At 39.8% G+C, this 25,838-nt stretch overlaps 1 protein-coding gene across 1 annotated transcript in view; it reads left to right on the forward strand.

Moving 5' to 3' along the window:
- Positions 1-25,838, forward strand: part of LOC110154577 (calsyntenin-2-like) — a gene marked incomplete at its 5' end in the record, with an annotated part of 351,405 nt that overhangs the window by 181,110 nt on the left and 144,457 nt on the right. The window contains 1 exon segment of the mRNA XM_055147860.1: positions 14,990-15,139. Within this exon segment, the coding sequence (XP_055003835.1) occupies positions 14,990-15,139 (150 nt within the window).

Raw genomic sequence — 25,838 nt, forward strand, 5'->3', positions numbered from 1 at the left:
ATAGAGTGGTCATAACAGCCTCTGACATCTTAAAGCTACTGTGCCCAACTTTTTCTTGTAAGAGAGTAAATGTCACTTTGCTATAGACTGTGTTGTAAAGAAAGAGCTTGATACTGTCCGTTGCTGTGGTACATTTTGGATTTGGGATTGTTGGTTGTGCAAGGGTAAATCAGATAACGAGAATAATGCGTTTACATCACTGGCTGTATAAAGACGTGGACTTAGGCTACGTTCAGTCTGCAGGGCTTAACGCTCAATTTCGATTTTTTTGTGAAATCCAATGTTTTTGCGAGGTCGTTCACATCTCCAATTAAATGCGACTTGTATGTGATCCCTTGTGTGAACAGTAAACGGCCTGAAAGTGTCCCGCATGTGCACTGGAGACACGATGACGTCAACCGCAGCGAGCGTGCTCTGTGTTTACGGAAGATGTCCAAACATGGACTCGAGCATTGAGCACCTGGCGATTTTAAAGTTCCTCTCGTACCGGAGCCAGAACATGAACAACTTACTTGTTTTAAGGAGGAGATTGAGAAGGAGAAGGACGAGGTTCTAGGCCGTGGAGTTTTGTGGGACAGCGGCAGCGACGTCCGTTGAAAGGAACGTGTGGATGTGGAGACGTAGCCAAGAGTGGTGAGTGGTGATGTGCTTCGCTTCAGTGACACGGAGTTCATTAACAATTTTCGCCTACTTCAGCTCAGAATAGTGACGTTTGTGGCTTGTTGATAACGTGTAGGTCGGAATGAATGCACTTTGGCCGTTCACACTGAAGTCGCATGTCAAAAGATCGGTTATGTATCGGTTTCAGGACCACATATCCAAGTGGCCTGGGTCGCATTTGAAAAAATCGGATCTGTGTCGTTCAGACTGTCATTAAAAGATCAGATACAGGTCACATAGAGGCCAAAAAATCAGATTTGAGTCACTTCAGGCTGCAGTCTGAACGCAGCCTAAGTGTGATGTCACCCATAACATTCGGCTCTAGTCATATAAAGCTCATGAGGCTAGCAGTTGTAGGAGGAGAATATGGAGCCGAGTTCCATATTAAGAATAGGATTTTTTTTCGGACAAAGTAGCGAAATAACAGCACCAGGATCATGTAGAGTGGCTTAATATGAACATTTTATTAACAAAATGACGAGGTTCAGAGGAGCAGTTACAGAGAGAGGGGCCACAGTTTTTCAAGTCAATTGAGGCCAGAGTCAATGTAGCCAGAAGCGCCCCCATAGTCAGCTCCAATTTGGAATGCAGTGGGTTAGCTATGTCCATTTATGTATACAGTCTATGGTTTAGAGCGTTGTCGCCAACCTGTAGCTCGAGAGTTATGAGTACCTCTCCGCCCCATTCCAAGTAACTCGCCAAAGGATTTAGGAGTTATACATATTATGCTGAATATTTAAATTTGTTTGTCTGTTATGATAGTGAATGTATAATTTAAATATCTAATTTTGTGCACTCATATATTGATTTATGGTTTATGTTTCTGCTCTGGCGCCACCTAGTGCCTCCACTTAATTTAATTTCTCTCCAGCGACTACGTCAGGAATCGGAATATGCTAGACGGTTTGCAAGAACCCCGGAAGTTGTAGACCGCGCACCAGCCAATCAGTGAAGACCTGAACCAATCCAAGTCCTTCCTATGTCAAATATGAACTTCGCATTTTTTATTGCACCTTTAAATCGCAAGTTCACCCCGCAGAAACAACAATGATCGTTGACAGACATGCTCACTCTCTGCTTTGTTTGCTTTTGTATTGGCAATTACTTGGACTCCACTGAGCATTCTGGCACATTACATGCGTCACGACCAAATAGCAGCGATTGGTTAAATTAAAAAAAATACCCACCTACCATTGAGCGAACAAATTCTAATGCTGCAAGGTCAGAAAACCTGTCAACAGAAATTTAGGGGCCCGGGGCAAGAAGCCTCACATGAGACCCCCTCTAATATAAATTAATAGGGAGAGGGTCCAATCCTGGACCTCTAAAACCCTCACGCTCGGGACCCCAGACCCCCTTGACCCCCCGGATCTACTGTCCCATCTACATATACCCCATCTAAAGCTACAGTTGTCACATTTAGATCTGCTCCATTTTGTGCAACTCTTAAAAGGAGCTGCTCTTTGCCAGAAGGAATAAAAACACCATTAGTGAAATGAAAGCTAGATTGCTAAGATACTCACAACGCATAGAAATCTCAACAATGTCCACTCTCTGGCTTTGTCCCTCCTCTCCGCCCACCACAGCGTCGCTCTGCAGGTGGAGGTGGTGAAGAGGTTTGAGTGATTGGTTGGAGGTGAGGGCCAGTGTGGGGGGACCTGATGGAGGCGTCACTGCAGAGAGCTCTTTCACTCGCACTATTTCTCCATGTCAAGGGCCTTAGTCAGCCACCACAAAGAAGCAGGACTCAAGAGCACTGGAAGTGGAGGGCACCCGAAGGAGACAGAGCAGACGGGGAGGGTTAATGGGTGATGGGTGAGGAGTTAGGGGAGAGAGGGTGCAGGAAAAGCAAAAAAATATATGTTTTCAGTTGCTGTTCAAAGGTGTATTGTGTAACAATTTTGGTGGAGGGTCCATCAAATGTTTTTCTCCATGGAGATGTTATTGTTTTGTCTGGAAATTTTCACAGTATGATAATAAACCTTTCTATCTTCATGGAGACCAAATCAGACCAAGTTACAGGTCAGATCTGTGGAGAGGCGACGCCGCTCACAGTCAGAATGCCTGTTTTTTAGGTATTTTTGAACTATAAAACCACCTGTAATTTGAAATATGAAAAATAGAGCTGTTTAATGTCATACTGTGGGACATTCCAGGCAAAGCAATGACATAGAAGAAGAAATGCAGGTGATGGACCCTGAAGCAAAATGTTACATAGTGCACCTTTAACAGCAGTTTTGTAATAAATATTTAAATTTCAGCCACATGTAGTAGTAGTAGTAATAATAGTAACAGTAGTAAATGTAGTAGCAGTAGTAGTAGTTGCAGTAGTAGCAGTAGTAGTTGTAGAAGTAATAGTAGTAGTAGTTGTAGTAATATTAAGTAGTAGGAGTAATAATAGTAGTAGCAATAGTTGTAGTAGTTGTAACAGTAGTTGTAGTAGTGATAGTTGTAGTTGTAGTAGTAGCAGTAGTAGTTGTAGAAGTAGTAGTAGTAGTAGTAGTAGTTGTAGTAATGTTAAGTAGTAGGAGTAATAATAGTAGTAGCAATAGTTGTAGTAGTTGTAACAGTAGTTGTAGTAGTGGTAGTTGTAGTTGTAGTAGTAGCAGTAGTAAGAGTAGTTGTAGTAATACTAACAGTAATTGTAATAATAGTAACAGTAGTAGTGGCAATAGTAGTAGTAGAAGTAATATTAAGTAGTAGGAGTAATAATAGTAGTAGCAGAAGTTGTAATAATTGTAACAGTAGTAGTAGTAGTAGTTGTAGTTGTAGTAGTAGCAGTAGTGTAGTTGTAATGTAGGGCTTCGGGGAGTTTTTTCGTTTGTTTTTGTTTTTGTTTTTTGCATTTATATATCTCAAATGACATCTTTTTTTTTCCTGTCTAGATTAAAATGTGACATAAACAGTTCATTTTTTAACTTTGTTTCTGTTCCTTTTTTTCATTCATCCATATCTCTGCACTGAGCTAAATCCATCCCCACCATACACTGTATATGGATGTACATACAGTAGTTCTCCTGCTAACCATTGTGTTCCAAATAGGAGGCGATGGGTATTGACTTCAGCTCTAATTCACTTTCTGTTGAAAAATCGTCACCCCCCTCTCACTGTAACTGCTGCTGTGAGCCTTAGACTTAGACAAACTTTATTGATCCGCAAGGGAAATTATATGGACACAGTAGCTCACACATCACAATGTAATATAATAGTACATTCAAAATAAGCAGCAAAAATAGCAAGACTTGTCACTCTGACCTTAAATTGTTCATTGTGACCATAGACTGTATATATAAATGGACATAAACCTGCTAGTGTGCATGGGCTCGCTTCTGGCTCCATCAAGCCCAAGTTCCAATTTGCTTTTTATTGAAAAAAAAGCAAGCTCCTCATTTTGGTCTTAACATGTTCATATTATCCCACTCTACATGATCCTGGTGTTTTTATTTCTATATTTGGTCCATAAATTAACTCCTATTCCTAATATGGAATATGGAACTCAGCCCTAAATTCGCTCCTATAACTGCTAGAATCTGTGTATCATTTGTTCATTCGTTTTTCAAAATAAAACGAATGAACAAAAAAACAACTATTTTCTTCATTATTTATCTCCAAAACCAAAATGAAAAAATGGATAATGATTTGTTTTTTCAATTTTTGATTTTGTGTTTAAATCAGTAATGGAAAAATACGGATAACGGGCGTTTCCATGAGTTAAGCTGTGATGCCGGACTTTTGCGCCACATACGGACTGAACAAGGACTGAACTAGGACTAAAACAGGTCTAAACCAGGACTAAACAAGAACTGAACCAGTACTAAACCAGGAATACACCAGGACTAAACAAGGTCTAAACCAGGTCTAATGTTGGACTAATCTTGGACTTGAGAGAGAGATTATCCGTTATATTTTTTCCATTATTCATTTAAACACAAAATCGAAAACTGAAAAAACTAATAGTTTTCCATTTTTTCATTTTGGTTTTGGAGATAAATAATGAAGAAAATAGTTGTTTTTTTCAATTTCTTATTTTTGGTTTTATTTTGAAAAACGAATGAACGAATGACACACGGATTTGTAAACCTGGGTGAGCTTCATTTGACTGGATCCGCCGCAGTGGGTGACATCACTTAATCCATTTCTTTATACAGTCTATAACAGTTTTTTTTTTTTTCTCTCTCTCACTATTGTATTTGTAAATAAAGTTCTGAACATTAATAAAAGACCAATCAGGTGCCTTTTTTCTCAAGGTCTGCTCCTACTCGCGTTGGTTTGATTGACAGAAGGCAAGTTTGAAAATTCTTAGTGATCGCTTCAAAATAAATATATTAGGTAATTAAGTAGATGGATTGGGTCACAGGTCCTGCCAATCAAAGCCATATACTAAGGCATATCATCAATTCAAAAGGCAGCTCTTTTGAACTGGAATTGCTTATAGACATCTTATTTTGGTTTAAAGTATACATAATACAGTATATCTTGAAAATAAAACAACAGCTTGTTTTTAATTAGTGAGATAAACAAGATTTACATGAAGCATAAACACAGCCAACAGCATCAGTGCAGGTCGTCTAATTACCTGGAACGACACATTCTGTGTCCTGAAGTGACGCGCTCATAACAATGCTAAGACAGTATGAGCGCTAACAAAACTAACTGTCTGTTACGAGACTTATTTACAAGTTCAACTCGAGTGAAAGTCAGAAAGTTTAGAAATACATGTCTTCTCCTTTTTGACCTTTCTCTTTCATTTGAATAGATTTGCATTAAATAACAATAATAACGCTAATCGTTTTTGGCAGGTGGACAACGCACATGTTCAAAGAGCCTGTACCTGATTTTTCACATATTTGAGGTCAAAATAAGTAAGCTGTGTACAAAGTGGGAAAAAAACTGAGGCACTCAAAAAGTACAAAATAATTAAAAGCCTTTAATACCACATGGCAGATAAAGTTAAAATACGGCAACGCGTTTTGGCCCTTCGGCCTTCATCAGGACAAACTCAAGATGGTTATCACAGTGCAGATTTAAAGTAATAGGTGTAGGTCACATGTTCACAGTGGGCTGGCCCACAGTCCCCTAGATGCATGATGGGACATGTAGGCCTAACAAACCTTAATTATAGGCTAAACAAATTCAAATACAATAATACAAGACATAAATGGTGCAAATCCCAACAACGCCTTGCTAAGTAAGCTGTGTACTTTTACTTATTTACCATAAATAATTATATGTTTTTTATTGTGTGAGTATCAGGAAGTGTCCAGTTAGAAATTAATTTAACTGTTTAATACATCGTTCTCAGCAAATATACCAGTGTAAAACCAACAAAAAATAAAATGTTGAGCTAAATATGTTATGTGTTAGAACTGAAGACCCAGTAAAAGAACAATACCCCCTCCTACCATCAGGGGGATATTCCATGAAGCAAGATAAAGCAAAAGCCTGTCTTATTTGGCCAATCCAGGCTTGTCAAAGCCTAATTTCTGTTCCACCAAAGTGACTTACCAGAGGTGGAGCTGAGTTGCCACTGAAACAAGCACATGGAAACAAACCTGGTCAGGACCAGACTATCTGTCCAGATTATTTCAGCTCTGTCTCCAAGAACGTCTAAAGAAACAGTTCGGTCAAAAGTTTCAGCACGTGCATCACACACCTGTGTTAGAACACCTGTCTCTGTCTGATACAGTTGAAAATGTGACTTTATAATCACATGTTGTTTGAGATTTTTACAGTCCATTCACTCCTACATGTGAAGAGGTCCATTACAGCTTCACTTTTACGCACAGCTCCACACCAACTACTGCGCATTGGGAAGGGGTGAAGCAACTTCATTCCCTGGGCATATTAATCAGGCTGCAGAGTCCGCACTATGCAGCCAGTCTCCTATCTACCCACGGCGCGACTGGGAGAGGAAGGGGGAACTCATGTCTTACCTCTCGAACTTTTCTCGAAAGTTCTGTGGCCCAAATCAAACTCTGTGGGTGCGCATTGTGGCTCCTCTCTCATTTAATCAGATCAAATTTTTGGCCCATTTTCCATGATTTCGTTACTGCATTGCTCTGGCCTTCGCTAAGCGCATCTTAAACTCCAGGCGTGAATTAGCTTTGGTCAGACTCAGGCTTATTCCGGTCATGGAACGACTTCAGGCTAAAGCTAAAGACGGAGCTAGATTCAACTCAGGATTTCAGGATAAACCTGGATTTGGGCCACTTTATGGCCACTTTGATGCAATACCCGTCTGGTAAAATCCACTTGTGGTGTCGATATGATCCCCTTGCCATGAAAACTCTAAAATCAAAAATAATGCTGTTATGATGTTGTTATAACAGATCAACAGCAACACTACCTTTGTCTGTTCTCAAAGTTTCTCAGATTTATAATGTAATCTGAAATAGGCCTTTGTTTAATAATCATAAGTCATAATCTAAAATGTTCTTTTGTTGTCTATTTGTGAAACTTTAACTCAAGATGCATAATTTGTCTCACCCACTGAAATATATAAGGAGGACAAAACTCGATGGGAGAGCGCAGCTTGACAGAAAAAACGCATCGAACATGGATCCTACTCTATCAGCAGGCTTGTATTTCTGTCTATTTACCTGTGTTCAATTGACAGAGCTGCAGTGAAATGTGATGAAGTCTGCATTACAGGGACAATAGCATGCACTGAGAAGCAATCACAGCTGTGTAAAGGGTGGGATGAGGAAACGTTGACTCCAGAGTGAGACCACACTGAGTCTGAGGAGAAGATGGGGCTCCGAACAATAGCATTCTCTCATGAATTACCCCTAATCCTCCTTCTCAAACGCTCGTATTCAAATATCCTGCATTATCAGCGGCTCAGCTCCCAGCGCACCATCGTCACAATGCAAAAACCTGACCAAGCAGACAGACTCTCAATGAACAAACTGAAATCCAGATAGATTTCAACAGTTTGAGCCCAATACAGCTGTCAATTTATGTGTCTGTTTTCAATGGGATGTGCGAGTGGCAAAAGAAAGAATGGAAAATAACCTAATATTTAAAGATCATGTAACTTTTTTGGCAAAAAAAACATTTGTGGGTGTTTTTATAGCACTGAACATAGAAGAAAAATGCATCCTTGCTGTGCTGTGAGAAGGCTTACATCTCCACAAACCTGACTCTTGCTTGGACTTGGGCAGGGCCTTCTTCTACTTGTCTCCATGGAAATATTTGGTTTGGTTAAAATTAGTGCTGTCAAACAATATATTTTTATTTAATCAAATTAATCACACTTTAGAATTTTGATTAATCATGATTAATTGCTGTTAATTATTCTACAAAAAAGACTAAAATATTTAGAAAAAAATACAATTTATTGTTATATTATTGACATTTTTAAATGCTTTACATCAATTATCTGCTCAAAAGAAGGTATTTCTATCTCATTGAGCTTCTGTGGAAAGAGAGTTCATTGCTGCAATATATGCAAACTACCTAGTTTTATCTAAAGTCCCGTTGGGGAGTGTTCTGAAGAGAAATTTGCCACTGAGCACATAAGTCTCATTAGTCATCTTTGCATTGGTAAATGGATAAACCTGATCACTGACCTAATAACCTGCGCAGCCATTCAGGTCACCATCCAGAGGAGCATGTCTGCTCAAAATAAATTGTGTGATTAATCGCATGCATTAATGCGTTAACGTTGACAGCCCTAGTTAAAATATTTCACAATATGGCATTCAATTTATCAATCTCCATGGAGAATGTTCCAAAGTATGGTTTCAACTTTATTAATTCTGCAGGTGATGTGCCAGCTCCAAAAAGTTACACAATGTTACTTTAAAGATCCACTATTTTTGAATGTTTTTTGTTGGAGGTCCATCATGTGCTTTTCTCCATGACAAGGCTATTGCTTTGCCTGGAATGTTTCACAGTATGCATTACATTTGATGTCACATCATCATGCCAGATCTGTGACAGAATAAAGCTGCATTTTAAAACTCATTTGGTTGGATGAGAACCATATACAAACAGCTCCCTGTAACAGTAGACTCAGACTTAGACAAACTTCATCAATCCACAAGAGAAATAATTTGAATACGAGACATCTGTTTCTCTGTCATGGTGCATTATCACAGTGCAAGAATGGACTACGAACTGTTCAAATGGAATCACAAAATCAGGTATAGGCCTTTAATGTGCTGATTGTTGCTGTATCAGGGTATGTTATTGATCTTACCATTACATGAATGAATAGCTTCAACAGTTATGGATTTGAGATAATGAAAATTGCATAATCCATACACAGGACTTCTGGCTTCTGCCCCCGTCATCACCACTAGTCAGTATTATGTTCTAGAGGTGGGCGTTAACAATAGATATTTATAGCATGATTTCAATTTAAAGCCCCATATTATATTGTTTTCTGATCTATATTATAATGTTTCCTCATCACAAACATAGCCAGAGTTCTGTTTTATTTCATTGATACATGTTTAAGACACAAAAGACACAAACTTCATGCACTTAAACGAGAATAATTTGAATAATTTCAGACCTGGAACTGTGAATCTATGCTGAAATAGGTAAAAGGATAGCTGTTAACTTGAAAACTACAGCTTCATGACATCACAAAGTGGAACAGAGCATTTTGAGCTTTGGAGATGTAGACAGACTAACAATGAAGGGTTACTCAAACATGTGTGAATGAAATAAAACTCAACTCCAGGTCTGTTTATGATGAGGTAACAACATTTTAACATGGTTTAAAACTCAGATCTGGTCAGACTGTGTTAAAACAAAGCTGAGAATAAAGTCTAATTTAAAGGCACATTCCTGAATTTTGGACATAGGACCTCATTTCCTAGTGAGCCAGAGTGTTGGAGACATGTGGAGACACTCTTTTAAATATTCCATCCAATCCTTGTCAATGGCCATAGTTAGCATGCCACTAAAAACAGTCTTACCCACTCCAGAAAACACCCAAAGCAAATCTATTATTACACCAGACTGTTCATGTAAATGTCTATGTTGATAGAATAATTTTAGAAGTAAAACCAACCTTGCATTTGAAAGATTTATGTCTGAGCAGCAGCAGCGAGTTGTACTTCCTCATAGAAAGCTTGGCAGGGGCGGATTGATATCATCTAGCACCGATCTTACCGGCAAAGTAAAACTCCGCTGCTGCTGAGAAAATAGTCCCTCAACATGCGACGATTCATGCGATGCAAGGTTAGTTTTATTCCAAACATTATTCTATCAACACAAACATTTACACTGATAGTCTGGCGTGGCAATAAATTTGCCTCGGGTGTTTTGTGGAGTGGGTAAGACTGTTTTTAGTGGCAGGCTAACTATGGCCATTGACATGCGCTAGCCTAGCACCAGCGACCTCTGCAAATACAAGGACTGAATGGAATATTTAAAAAAGTGTCTCCATACGTCTCCGACACTCTGGCTAACTAGGAAATGAGGTCTTATGTCCAAAATTCCGGTCTATCCCTTTAAGTAATCATGCTTCAGACAGAGCAGAGCCTACAGTTAGCATCACACGCTCAAGGAATGTTGATACAGCTGCAAAGAATCTATTTCGCTCAGCCCTTGTATGTTCTTTCTCCGTTCTTACACCTCTTGTTCACTGTGTCTGGCTCCTTCCTGTTTAAACCAGAGCTGTCTGAGTGCAGCTTTGTCATTTGTCTAAAGTGGAAGTGTTATTAAATATTAACACTCACATTAGGAGTACATGAGGGAGCGTGCGTCGGCCGTGGCGGAGGAAGACAGGTCTGTGGTGGATGGGAGCGTTTAACTCAGAGCAGGAGGTTCACTGTACTTTGTGGTCCACAGGCGAGACTGCACCACAGAGATCACTTATCTATGAGATTTAAATGTGCTATATGCAGTACCGGGCTGTAGTATAAATCACTGCGGAATTGGGTCGGAGAAAGTTGGACTGCAATGAATTTTATATAAGCAAGAACAATGTGAGAATTAAAGCTGCTCTTGGCGATGATGGCCCTCGCCCCGGTGTGCACGCCCCTCCCACGCGACCGCCGGGGTCTCGTGACTGCCCTGCCACCCCACTCTCTCGTCCCAACATCCGCTCAGAACGACAGCTTGTCTATTACAAAAATTACATAATGCACCTTTAAATGTTTCCGAGGAGTCATTGCACCTCTGCTGGCCAACTGTGAAAAATGTCCAATATCCGTAATATACTTTTTGCTCACAATCATGCATAGAATTTAATCCCCGAATTTGGTACAAGTCAGATAATGTTGATGTTAATGTCTATGGTAGGGGGCGCTATAGTGTTCACTTTTCATATACTTTATATTGTATTAGAATCAGACCAAAATCATGCATTAGTGATCCAAATTTCAGCACGTTCACTTTTATTAGATTTCATATTCCATTACATTCAGGCCTGGATCATGCAATTGTGATTTGAGTGTGAGCTCTCTAGTCCAATGCCTGTGGCCGTGACAGGTCACCAAAGAAAAAGGAAATGAACGTGTTTTTCACCGGCATGTTTTTGTGTATTTATGCCTGTAGATGTAACATGTCAAATCTGAGCTCATTTGGACCAAACACCAGGGACTTGAATCTTTTTGCAGACAAGCAAGTCAAAACTGCAGCGATTTTTTGATCCAATATTGTCGACTTCAATTCATCTTTTGGCTTGTCTCACTGTCCCAAATTTCTTTTGCCTGCGACAAACTTTGCTTGTCCCCACTCCCATAGGGGTCCAATTCTAGGCGGCGCTGCTGAGTTGGGTCACTTTGGTTATCATCGCGATGCTCATTTTATCAAATTTTTGTGATCGTTTGCAAGGAAAAATAATAATAGAGCATAAGAAACCCATGAAGAACAATAGCCCTCGCCAGTTACTACGTTACTGACTAGGGCCAATAAAGAACAATACCCCTCACCCCCCTCGGCCATTTATCCACAACTAAAAATAATCGGGTCGTCAAATTTGATTTTATTGTTATGTTAGATGCAAAGGTGCACTGCGTAACATTTATTGCTTTGTCTAGAATGTTCCACAGTATAGATTAAGCCTATCTATCACGTGAGAAACAAGCAGGTCACAGCTCTGCGCACATTACGTTATGATTCAGATCTGTGGAGAGTCGTCCCTAGTCACAGACGGAATGCATGTATTTTTGTGCAATAGAAACATACGTAATGATAAATGCTAGATGGGAATGTTTAATGTCATACCATGGAACATTCAATAACATCTTTGTAGAGATAAACAGGTTGCTGATCCTTCATCCATAAAAGTTAACGTTTTAGTAAGTTAGTATTTCCACTGACACACATATAAGTATACCTTCATAAACACAAAAGCTCTCTGTCCACTCCTCGATCTGTCAATATTTAGTGATTTTAGCTCAACTCTGCAAAAACCTCCTAAGGATTACATTAGAGCAGAAATGGCCATGCAGATCGTCCCTCTGACTGGAAGTATCTGACTCCCATTATGCAAAGAGCAGGTTATAGTAGTTGTAGTAAATGTTGTTGATTTTGTGGTGTTAAAGAAGTAGCCATTTTGGTCAGTTGAAGGCTAGAGATTTATTGAACTCATTTTAGTAGTAGTAGTAGTAGTAGTAGTAGTAGTAGTAGTAGTAGTAGTAGTAGTAGTAGTAGTAGTAGTAGTAGTAGTAGTAGTAGTAGTAGAAGCAGTAGTTAGCAGCAGCAGCAGTAGTAGTAGTAGTAGTAGTAGTAGCAGTACGAGCAGCAGAAGCAGCAGTAGTAGTAGTAGTAGTAGTAGAAGTAGAAGCAGTTGCAGTAGCAGCAGCAGTAGTAGGAGTAGTTGTAGTAGTAGTAGTAGTAGCAGTAGTAGCAGTAGCCACAGCAGTAGCATTAATAGTTGTAGCAGTAGCAGTAGCAGTAGTAGCAGTAGTAGCAGTGGCAGTAGCAGTAGCATTAGTAGTAGTAGTAGCAGTAGCAACAGCAGCAGTAATAGTAGTACAAGTAGCAGTAATAGTAGTAGTACTAGTAGTAATAGTAGTAGCAATAGTAGTAGTAGTAGCAGCAGCAGCAGCAGTAGTAGTAGTAGCAGCAGTAGCAGTAGTACTTTAGTAGTAGCAATAGAAGTAGCAGTAGTAGTAGCAGTAGCAGTAATAGTAGTAGTAACAACAGCAGTAGCAATAGTAGTAGTAGCAATAGCAGTAGCAGCAACAGCAGTAGTAGTAGTAATAGTAGTAGCAAGAGTGGTAGCAGTAGTAGTAATAAAAACAACAACAAAATCAAATTCAAAGTAGTTATACCTACAACACTTTTGGAATTAGGCTTACCCTGTTTGTTTTACTTGATACATTTTTTATCATTCTTATCTTGCAGGTTTTACATTTCCAATTCATATTTTGAGCTGTTTTTAAGATATTTTTGTCTTTTATAGACTCAGAATCGTCTCCGTGAATACACCGTTCATCACGTTTTATGTACATTTTGTTTTCACTCCTGAATCTCCAAACTTAATGTACAAGCTTAAGGGCCCTCGGTGAGAATGAACCATTGATCATAGCACATTATTATGATCTGAAATAAGAAAAACGATCTCATAAAACCATTACAGCCAACCATAAAGTGACTAAACAAACTATAGTGTTTTTACAGCCTTGGCAATGCCCCATGACCAACGCAATTTCATCTGGCATCTTGTTTAGAACAGTGTACGAGAATATGCAGTAAAAACGTGTATTTCTTCCATTATAAGTGTAATAAAATCAGGCTTGTTTGGCTGTTAAAGCGCATTTTATGACTTCAATAACTCGGCGTGATAAGTTTTGGACCCCAGGCTGTTCCTGCCTTACATTACCCATTCAATTCTGTTGTGTTTTGGATAAGCACCATTTTGTATTCTATAATGGCTACCAAAACACTTTTTATAACCTGCAATATTTTACGCGAAGGAAGTTTGGAGTCCATAAAACTTTGTACAATTTTCCATCGCCACATGCAGCCCCACCTTTGACACATCATATTATCTAAATGGTGTTTGTTGCTAATGGAAATTCAAGCTGTGAACAAAATGTGTTGGTATCGGAAATTGAAAATCACCTGCAAAATCCCTGACAGGGTAAAAATAATGAACCCAACATGAAAATATTTATTTAGCGGCATCAGGTCAGATATGATTTAACTGCTCTGTTAAGTGCAGCAGTGGTTTCATATTTGCATGTAAATAGAGAGGCGGTTATCTCAATTCTAAATGAGCTGCTTAAAAATTGATTCATGAACAGGGCTGGGAACTGAATACATGTACCGAAAATACATATTCTGAATACTTATTTTGAGTAACTGTATTCAGGTACTCTTTCATTTGATGGAATTACTTTTCTAAAATCAGTGGACTACGTCATTGGGCACAACCCTCAATATGGGTCGCAAGAGATTTTTTTTTTTTTTGCATCGCCTTTTCACGATCTGCATGTAGGTGTGCAATATACAGTTGTCTACATGGATCTGTGACTTTATCGTCACGCTGGATGAGCATTTCAGGTCAGATAAGATTACATGTTTTTAAGGTTATTATTAGAAACCATATACAGGGTTCCCAAGGTCATGGAAGTCCTGGAAAAGTCATGGAAATTGAAAATGACATTTTCCAGGCTTGGAAAAGTCATGGGATTTTGTAAATTTAATGAAAGTTTTGGAAAAGTCATGGAATTTTAGTATCTCTTTCATGCAACTACAGCGTTCTGTTAAATTCTCATTAGACTGTTATGATTATTTCCAAACATTTGCAATTTTTGTTTAAAAGAGACGACAATAAATGCACTGACAGTATTTTGAATGTTAAAAACTATAATACCAAACCATAAGGTGAGTGGAAAGTGTTAACATTTCGTGTTTAACCCTAAAAGTCTGATCAATTCTACACATGTAGGTGTTGTAAAGTCATGGAAAATTCAGTTCAGTTCACGAAAAAGTCAGAAATTTTTTTTGAAATTTTGTCGCTGCAAAAGAGTGGGAACCATACCATAAAGCCATGCTGTGTAACATTTCAATAACTTTCCTCAATAGCTTTGGAGATACATGTGCACATACTCAAACCAGTACAATAATTTCTACGCTTTTACCATTTTAAACAAACAAGATTTTGAAAAATTGCCAAATGATTGCTTTTATGATTGAATTTGTTGATTAGGTTTTAAAATTAAGACCCAGTTCACAGTGCAAATTAGCAACAAGAGCATTAACATTTGAAGAAAATCATTCTACAAGATACAAGAAATACAAGAACAACACATATTTCAGATTATGTTGATGGTTGTGGTTTTTTTTATGTTTTTTTTAATGCTACAACCATTGAAATGTATTGAAACTAGCTTTGACTTGATCCTTTTTGTTTCAGGTAACATCCGAAACACAGAGAAGCTGAGTTACGACCGGCAGCAGCAGTACGAGATCCAGGTGACGGCGTGGGACTGCGGCCAGAAGAGGGCGCTGCACACTGTCCCGGTCCACATAGACGTCAAGCCTGTGTGTAAACCAGGGTGGCAAGGTAAGACTTTACAACCACTCTATATGTGTATTTTTTTGTTTGTGAACATATCTTCCCCCAGACATTGATTTTGGTGGTATTGGTGGTGAAGAATATCAGAGAATGAGTGAGCTGATTGTTCAGGAAGTGTGTGGTTAGTATGCTAGTTGTTAATAGCTTTACCGTCACTGTAAAACTCATGCTCTGGTCTCTGAAAGTTGTGAAAAGTGCTTGTAAACTCATCGTGGCGAATAATTAAGATGCTCTGAATAAGTTTGGACCACATCAAACCGTTTTAAATGAACTAGTTCTGTTTTGAGGACAGTAAAAATCAGGTACAGTGCTTTAAGTTTGGAGAGTCCAGATGCACTTGTTTGTGTGTTGACTCGCGCTGTGTGGGACTAAGGACACTCGGAGAACCACAGATGGGGATATTAGCTTTGAGTTTGACTGTCCAATGTGACTTTGGACTGGTGAAACTTTATCGGCTCTGGTGGGACTGTTCGGCAGCTTTTGGGGTGAAAACATATTTTATAAATGACATTACTAATAATAAACTCTGTGTGTGGAGTTGGTAAACAAAGTGATCTGTTCACTCTCTGTGGTGTTAATCTTCAAGTGACCCTGTTATATTCTGTTATAAGACAGGACATTGGTCTTTTATAGTCATGAGTCCATACTAAGGCTACATTCAGACAGCAGGGTGCTCAATTCCGATTTTTTTGTGATATCCGATGTTTTTGCGAGGTCGTTCACATTTCCAATTTAATGCGACTTGTATGTGACTCCAGTGTGAACAGTAAACGGCCCGAAAGTGTCCCGCATGCGCACTGGAGACACGACGACGTCAACCGCAGCGAGCGTGCTCTGTGTTTACAGAAGTTGTCCAAACATGGAGGCGAGCATTGAGCACCTGGAGATTTTAAAGTTCTTCTTGTACCGGAGCCAGAACATGAACAACTTACTTGTTTTAAGGAGGAGATTGAGAAGGAGAAGGATGAGGTTTTTGGCCGTGGTGTTTTGTGGGGCAGCGGCAGTGACGTCCGTTGAAAAGGAACGTGTGGATGAGGAGACGTAGCCAAGAGTGGTGAGTGGTGATGTGCTTCGCTTCAGTGACACAGAGTTCATTAATAATTTTTGCCTACTTCACCGCAGAATAGTGACGTTTGTGGCTTGTTGATGACGTGTAGGTGGGATGAATGCACTTTGGCCGTTTGCACTTAAGTTGCATGTCAAAAGATCAGATATGTATCGGTTTCAGGACCACATATCCAAGTGGCCTGGGTCACATTTGAAAAAATCGGTTCTGTGTCGTTCAGACTGTTATTAAAAGATCAGATACAGGTCACATAGAGGCCAAAAAATCGGATTTGGGTCACTTCAGGCTGCAGTCTGTACGCAGCCTAAGTCCTCATGCCCTTACAATGTTGACTCATTGCTTAAATAAAAAATCAACAGTGTTTCATATGCCTAAAGTTTCAAATTTGATTTACAGCTCAATTTTACCCTCTTAACCCTCTAGAAATGACCTACATTTGTTTGAAAAGAATGTTAAAATAGAACTAGACTGTTTTTACAAATACTTCTTATTTGTGTTTCTCAGTGCACCGCTGTTATTTTCTGGTATTTTTTTCTTTCTTTCTTTCTTTCTTTCTCTCTCTCTCTGTCTCCATCTCTCCATCTCCCCATATTCATTCTGTTCTATCTACCGCCTTCTCTCCATCATTTTTTCTGTCTCCATCTGTCTCCCCCTCTCTCCACCCTTCTCTCTCCCATCCCTTTTTCCCTTCTTTCCTTTCTCTCTCTCCATCTCACTCTCTTCATCTCTTTCTTTCCTCCTCTCTCCATCTCTCTCTATTCATTCTGTTCTCTTTACTACTTTCTACTGCTTTCTACTTTCTACTTCTACTATCTTTTTCTCTTTCTCCATTCATCTCTCTCCCCCACTCCATCCTTCTCTCACCCCGTCTCTCCCTCCTCTCTCCCATCCCTTTTCCCCTTCTTTCCTTTCTCTCTCTCCATCTCTCTCCCTCTATCCCTCCCCCCACTCCATCCTTCTCCCCCTCTCTCCACCCCTCTCTCTCCCATCCCTTTTTCCCTTCTTTCCTTTCTCTCTCTCCCCCTCTTCCTCCCTCTCTCTTTTTCTTTCTCTCCCTCTTTCCTTTTCTCTTTCTCTCTTTCCATTTCTCTCTCCCTTTCCATCCCTGACCCTCTTTCCCTCTGTCTCCATCTTTCTCTCTCTCCCTATCTCTCTCACTCTCTTCATCCCTTTCTTTCCTCCTCTCCATCTTTCTCTATTCATTCTGTTCTCTCTACTACCTCCTTCTCTCCATCCTTTTCGCTCTCTCCATCTCTCTCTCTCCCCATCCCTTTTTCCATCTTTCTCTCCCCCTCTTCCTTCCTCTCTGTCTTTCTCTCTCTCCCTCTTTCCTTTTCTCTCTCTCTCTCCCTTTCCATCTCTCCCTCTGTCTTTCTCTCTCCATCCATCCCTCTCCCTCTCTCTCCATCTTTCTCTCTCCCTCTCTCTATCCCTTTCTCTCCCCCCATCTCCATTTCGCTCCATCCTGTTCTCTCTCCCTCTTTTCCTCCAGCCTTCTCTGTCTCTCCATCCCTCTCTTTCTCCCTCCCCCGTCACTCCTTCCTCCGTCTCACTCCATCCTTCTCTTCCTCTCTCCACCCCTCTGTCCCTTTCTCTCCATCTCCCTCTCTCCATCCTGTTCTCTGTCCCTCTCTTTCTCCCTACTTCTCTTTCCCCCCAGCCCTCTCTCTCCCTATCCCTTTTTCCCTTCTTTCCTTTCCATCCCTCTCTCTCTTTCCCTCTCTCTCTCCCTCCCTCCCTCCCTCCGTCCTGGGGGAATTGGCCTGTCAGGTTTAGCGGGCGATCAGCAGCACTTTAGTGGGAGCGTGGTGACAGAGCGGCGAGCGCTCGCAGCACATCACAAAACAGCCGTGGCACTTCTAACAAGGCCAGAGTAATGCAGACACAAGCAGCAGTGATACAGACGTACGAGTCTAAACACAACACACAACACGCACAACACACAACACAACACACAACACAACGGGTGTCATGGAGGCCGGCCCTACATCTGCTACAACATGTGTATTTGACTCTGAGCTTTGAAAAGGGTTTCTGTTTAGTTTCGCAAATCTGTTTTATCAGCACCTTTCATTGTGATTATGTAAATGTGCATGGTCACTGCTCTGGCTCCATTTCACTTTCTATTGAAAAATCACCGCCCCTCTCTCTGTAATTGATGCCGTCAGACTCGTCATTTTGATCTTGAAATGTTTGTATTAACCCTCTCTACATTATCTTGGTGTTTTTATTTCACTATTTCAAGGTTCAAGGTTCAAGGTTCTTTATTTGTCATTCAAACATGCGAGAGAAACACATGACAGAACGAAATGTGCTCCCCGAGGCCCAGTGATCCAGAAAGAGATAAAAACAATAATAAATAAGCAATGTTAAAAAATAAATACATTCAAAACAACAACATTTAGCAGTTCAATGAACAATTAGTAAAACGTGGCAAGACAGAGAGGCAACCCAAGCAGGAAGTCTGACAGCCTCAGGAAAGAAGCTGAACTTCAGCCGAGATGTTCTGGATTTAATGCTCCTCAGTCTCCTCCCAGAGGCAGAGGAACAAACAGATGGTGGGAGGGTGCGAGGGGTCCCCCATGATCCTGGAGGCCCGTCTTCTACAACGCTCCTCATAAATTTCACTGATGGGTGTAAAGTCACATCCAGTGATCTTCTCTGCTGCTCTGACCACACGCTGTAGATCTGTCCTGTCCTGGGCTGAACAGTGGCCGTACCACACCGTGATGGACTGGGTCAACACACTTTCCACTCTACATCGATAAAAAAACATGAGAGCAGGGAGGCCTAGTCCAGCAGCTTTGAGTCTCCTCAAAAAATACAGACGCTGGTGGGCCTTCTTAACAGTGCTCGCTGCATTAGTGGACCAAGTTAGGCTGTCGGTGATGTGCAGACCCAGGTATTTCCAGCAGGACACCCTTTCAACTTCTGTGCCCATGATGTAGAGAGGCAGATTTATTTTGTCTGTAAATCATGAAACTAATAACATAGATACACCCAGTTTTCATAATTAACACTGTTTTAGGGGTGAATGCACGGATAAGTGGCTGGTGCTCTCGGTAAAGCTCTTGGAATCTCATTTATCACTTTTATTAAGAACTAATGAATCTTTTAGCATAGACATTTTTGTAATTCCAATTTGTATTACCACATATAGAACAAAGATGATTGAAACCTTTTTAAAGTTTGTGCCAAAGAGAAGCAAAATCATATATACAAAAATTGTAAACAACAGAAAAGCACATTTCTGGAAAAGGAGTAAGAAGAAAAACTTATATGAACCCACCTCTATTCATGACATTTTCAAAGGTGGTTGTTTCAATTGATCACGGAACTTACGCAAAATTTACATATTATGCATACAATTTTTATTTTATTTTTTTTTTTAGAAGATTAAACAAAACAAACACAAAAATGGGCATAAAATAATGATGTTAAAGGAATTGCAATTACGTTTACATGAGAGTTTTAATTCCAAATAAAAATAATTTTAGCCTGAATAAAAATTAATTCTGCTTTAAAAAAAAAACACTTAACTCCTAATGAAAATGATTATTTGGAATTAAACCTAATTTCGAAGTAAGTAGGTGGTTTATGCTGATTTTAAAGCCAAATTAATTTATTCCTCGATCGTGTAAAGGTTTCTTCTTAAAAATAATTTTGCTCAATCAGTGCATGCTCGTTGTGGTTACCCTTCTGATGCAATCCGGACGATCCAGCTCCTCGCTTTGGACTTTCATCCACGTCTCTTTGGATTTGTGAGCGGGATGCAGGGAGTGGGCTGAGGTAGAGCAGCCGTTGACTCAGTTTGTCTTCTTCCTCCCTTCTCCGACACTCTTCCCTTCTCCTCCTCAGCTGACAGACGCAAAGCGCGATGAGCGAATTCTCCAGCAGCTGCTTGATTATCATCTCAACAACCGCGAAAAAAGTGTGGATCATGTTTGTGTCCGTGGGGTAACTGCAAACAGAGATGACAAAAAAGCCAGTCGCAGCTGAAGTGTGTGTTTTCTTCCCTTCGACGTAAATATATTTGTGTCCATGTCCAATCAGAACTCATCCCGACCATCAAACATTGAAGAGAATGAAAGATTATTTAAATTTTTTTTCATGTAAACCTCAATTCGGAATTATTATTTCCATGTAAATTTGATGGAGAATATTTTAATTCTGAATTATTTCATTCAGAACAATTAATAGGAAACGTGATGAAGGAACTGCCCAGTAGGTACCACACTTTTTCTGTGTTTGGTGAAGACTGGTTCAGTGAAAGTGGTGATAATGCGCTGTCGGTCTTTCCCCTCTTGAGACGAAGTTGTTCTGTTGTTGGGTGTACGGGCCATTCACACAATCGGGAGGGCAAAAAATCAGACAACATGTAAGAATACTGCACCCTACACACACTGAAAAGGCTTTAGAGAACCAACACACTTCCCTTGGTATGAATGGCGGTGCTTCCAGACAGGCAGGAGTTTGTCCTTGTACAGGCCATGGCGTTCTTTTCCACTAGTTTTAAGCATTCCAAACAAAACAAAACTATACTAAACTGCAGCTACTATCTCACTTGCATCTTACTCAGTTCTTCGTGCATTGTTTTCGCTCCAGGATACAATGCACAGCTCTCTTCAGTTCCTGTTCCCTATTCAGAATTAAAAAACATCTTGTAAGCGTGGCCAACCGTGTGTTAAAACAAAGCTCAGATTAAACTCTAACTTGAGAAACAGAGCTACAGACAGAGCAGAGCCTTTAGTTAGCATCAGAACCCCAGGAAACGTTGGTGACATCAGCTGCAATGTATCACCTCTGAAAATTACACCCATAATAAAACTTGTCAGAGCTTTAGATTTGTGAGTAGTTCAGGCATCAAAAATGTAATAAAAATGAACTTAGGGAGCGTCACATGTTCCCACATTTGAAATGAACAAAAGGCGGAGGTACAAAGTGAGCTGGCTTCACGCTGAGTATTTTGCCCTTATTGAAACTAGAACAAAGCCAAGTTTGGTTTTGGGAGAATCATCAGATGCCTCTGAAGAACATGAAAGAGAGAGTGACAGAAAAGAGCTGTATGTTTATAGAAGACAATACAATCACACGCAAAACCGATTAACTTCAGAGTAATACTACAGATATTTGACTTATATTAAGACAATATATGTGGTTTTGTGTTCACCCACACAGTTCTATAGTGTGATAAAGAGAGCTGCACTAAACCAGAACTAAACTTGGTCTAAACTAGGGATGGGCATGATTAGTCGATTAATCGATAATTGATCATGAAGAATTTCATCGATTACGTTCATTTTAATCGACAAACCGAATGTAGGTTGCTGTGCGTAGCGTGACCAAACAGGGGTCTGTACATGTGTCTCTCTGCACTCAGAAGGAGCGAGCAAACACAGACAGTCAGTCCGCTTGAAACGTACCGAAGCACAAATGCGTATTTAACAATGATTTGTACAAGAAATTCCAGGCATTCCGTTGCGTTCGGGACAAGTGTGAGTCCATGTGCACAGTGTATAAAGCAGCACATATGTTTCGGTGTCCAGTGGGAAAACGTTTTACCAGGTGAGAGTCGCGCAACATCGATGACGAGTCCCCACCTCCCTCCTCCTGTACGGTGTCCTGGATTTGACAAACGCAAATATGGTCACACTAACCTGTATTCCACTGAATCATGTCTTTTAATCCGACAGAAATTGACCGCATCAGCGCACAAGAGCTGTAGTTTTATCTTCGCTTAGTTTATGCAAATTAGCGATGCGGTTTTAAGTTTCGTTTCTGTGAGAGTTGCGCAAAACTGAATTAAACACATTATAATGTCAAACGGGCTGATGTGGCTCTAGAGTCGTTACGGTTTATATGTCGTAAAGTTGAATTTATTTATGCAGATTAGTAGTGCAGATAGTAATAATAATGATGATCATTTTAATATAAAAACGTTAATGATTAATCGATAATCGATCGTTAATTCTTCCGACGATCGATTAAGAAAATTTCATCGAATGCCCATCCCTAGTCTAAACCAGGACTAAACTAAGTCTAAATTAGAACTAAGTCAGCACTAAACTATGTCTAAACCAGAACTAAATCCAGGACTAAATCAGAACTAAACTAGGTCTAAACTGGAAATAAATTAGGTCTAAACCAGAACTAAACAGGTCTAAGGCAGGAGTAAACCAGAACTAAACCAAGACTGAAACAGAACTAAACCAAATACTGTCAAAAAGTTTTAAGATTGTCTCAGTGATATTAAGATAAGATCTATGTATAGTGTGATAAAGAGAGCTGCACTAAACCAGGACTAAACTAGGTCTAAACCAGAACTAAACCAGGACTAAACTAGGTCTAAACCAGAACTAAACCAGGACTAAATTAGGTCAAAACCAGAACTAAACCAGGACTAAACTAGGTCTAAACCAGAACTAAACCAGGACTAAACTAGGTCTAAACCAGAACTAAACCAGGACTAAACTAGGTCTAAACCAGAACTAAACCAGAACTAAATTAGGTCAAAACCAGAACTAAACCAGGACTAAACTGGGTCTAAATCTGAAAAAAACAACAACAACAACAAAAAAACCTGGTGTAATCCAGGACTAAATTCAGTCAAATCCAGAATTAAACCAGAACTAAACCAGGACTAAACTGGGTCTAAACCTGAAAAAAAAAACAGGTCTAAGGCAGAACTAAACCAGAACTAAACCAAGACTGAAACAGAACTGAACCAGAACTAAACCAGAACTAAACTAGGTCTAAATCAGGACTAAATTAGGTCAGAAGAACTAAACCAGAACTAGACCCGGACTAAACTGGGTCTAAATCTGAAAAAACAGGTCTAAGCCAGGGTTAAACCAGAACTAGGCCTAAACCAGAACTAAATTAGGACTAAACCCGTACTAAACCTGTACTAAACCCCTATTAAACTTGTACTAATCCAGGTCTAACCCAGTGTATGTGTCATTTTTTTTTTTTTTTTTTTTTTTTTTAGCTTTTTTACTAGTAGATGTCATAATGTGTCTAGCAGCACACAGTATATTTGAGTTTGTAAAAAGTGGTTCAGTGGACTTGTATTGGCACTTTCCAAATCTGTGGCTACGTACTGGGGCAGGAAGCAGAGCTATTAATCCCATGTCTGACCCTCACACAGTGTGTAAGAGTGAGGTGGTCCGCTAAAAACAGATATGTGTCACTTTGAATTATCCACGCTCCCTGCCTCTGCGTCTCTGTGGGTCTGTGTCTGTGGTCTGCTTCTGTCACTGTCCAGAGACGGAAAAAAAAAAAAAAAAGTACTCACAACAGACACACCTCTCTATGTGGGACGTCCTTCAGGGAATATTGATATTTTGCATTGACATTGTGCTATAGTCTAGTGCAGGAATGTCCAGACTATGGCCCATGAGCCAAATGCGGCCCTCAGACCATTTTTTCTTGGCCCTCAGGCTTCCAGGAGAATTGGCCCAAATGACCTTGCATCAATAAAAAATTGAAAATAAAATAACATTTTATTGCAAGTTTTTTGAAAATCTACCTTGATAAAGCCTATATTTAATATTTAGTGTGTGGTTTTAAATATCTTAGCATGAATAAAGTCTAATGGCTCATTCTAATGTGCTAAACATGCACATATTTCAATTTTTCACTGTACTGAGCTCCAGTCTATGACCCTCGATCAGCCCTCTGCTTCATCTGTGTTTAGATATGTGGCCTTTAATGAAAAAAGTCTAGTGGAATGTTTAGGACACATTAGCAAATACTGTCAAAAATGTTTAAGATTGTCTCAGTGATATTAAGACAAGATATGTGGTTTTGTATTCACCTACACAGTGATAAAGAGAGCTGCACTAAACCAGCACTAAACCAAAACTGAACTAGGCCTAAACCAGGACTAAATTAGGTCAAAACCAGAACTACACTAGGATTAAACCAGAACTAAACCAAAACTGAACCAGAACTAAACCAGGACTAAACTGGGTCTAAATTTGAAAAAGACATCTAAGACAGGACTAAATCAGACCTAAACTAGGATTAAACCAGAACTAAACTAGGATTAAACCAGAATTAAACTAGGATTAAACCCAAACTAGGAGCCTGTAATCAATAAGAGCATTCGCATCTCTCTTTCTAAACACAGAAGCGTCCTCCAGTGATTCAGTGGAGGCTGAGTGGCTAGCACTCGTGCCTCACAGCAAGAAGGTTCTGGGTTCGATCCCCGGGTCGCCCGGGCCTTTCTGTGTGGAGTTTGCATGTTTCTCCCCGTGTCTGGATGGGTTTCCTCCAGGCGCTCCGGTTTCCCCCATCAACTCAAAACATGCTACAGGTCTCCAAGAACAGTTGATAGTCAAGGTCAGTTAAATACAATCAATTCAATCATTGTGTGTCCTTAGGCAAGACACTTCACCCACATTGCCTAGTATGAAAGTGGTGTGTGTGTGAGTGGTGGTGGTGGTCGGGGGGACCGATGGCGCCGATTGGCATGGCAGCCGCGCTTCTGTCAGTCTGCCCCAGGGCAGCTGTGGCTACAATAGTAGTTTACCATCACCAGGTATAGAGTGAATGAATGAATGTTGAATGAATAATGCTGAATAATGCTGTGTAAAGCGTCTTTGGGGACAGAAAATGTCTGTGAAAAGCGCTATATAAATAAAGACTTACTTACTTACTTTATTTGTGTACTTTTTAACATGTTGTCCTTATATATTTATTCATTTTGGATACAAATTGTACAGGAAGTACTGACGCAGTAGTAGTGTGGAGTCTGTTGCATTTGCCTCACACATAATATAACTTTAAAAATCTGCTCATTCAGTGCTTTAAGTCGTGCAGTCTGCAAACAACAAGAGTTTTTCAAAATCATCAGATGACAAGGATTGATTTTTCCATCCATTTTATTCCATTTGGGCCCTGTCTCTTTCTACTGATCGAGATAGCATCAATTCTCGTGGCAGGCCGCATTTATACAACCAAACAGCGTAATGCGAGTTTGAAGACAATTGAAAAGTTTCCAGTCTATTACAGCCCTTGTCGTATCGGGCGTCTGCATCTCTGTCTCTGTCCTCGGTACAATAATGGACAGACAGCAGATAAGGAAGAGACAGGCGTGCTCAAACTCTGTTCATTTAATACAGATCTGTCATTTTGATACTCATGTAAGTCCTGGTTTAGACCTGGTTTAATCCTGAATTACTCCTAATTTAATATTACAATTTTAGTCATGACGACATCTGGTTTGATTTATACTTTGGCTTTGGTTCTTAGTTTTTGTTTTGTTTTTTTTCTCATAGGTTAATGTGTTCAATGTTGTTAAGTGTGACTCCAGATACTCTGTTTCGAACTAGTTTGGACCTGGTATAGTCTTGGTTAAAAGTTATCTAGCCAGTTTCTCTCATTCTCAGTATATTCAGATCAAAGAAATGACAATTATCAGTAAAATGAAGCCATACCTTTAAGTTGTAATTTAGTCTAGACCTGGTTTACTCATGGTTCAGTCTTTTTCACTGTTTAGCAGGGGTGTAACAGTAACCGAAATATCGTATAATCAAAGTTCTCACAATAATATCGTGGATCATCACAATATATCAAATTACAAGTCTCTTTGCTTAAATTAAGAGTTATGCAGCAATA

This window comes from Boleophthalmus pectinirostris, unplaced genomic scaffold (assembly GCF_026225935.1).
Source record: "Boleophthalmus pectinirostris isolate CB_2022bp ecotype Guang Dong unplaced genomic scaffold, ASM2622593v1 HiC_scaffold_9, whole genome shotgun sequence".
Classification (NCBI taxonomy): Eukaryota; Metazoa; Chordata; class Actinopteri; order Gobiiformes; family Gobiidae; genus Boleophthalmus; species Boleophthalmus pectinirostris.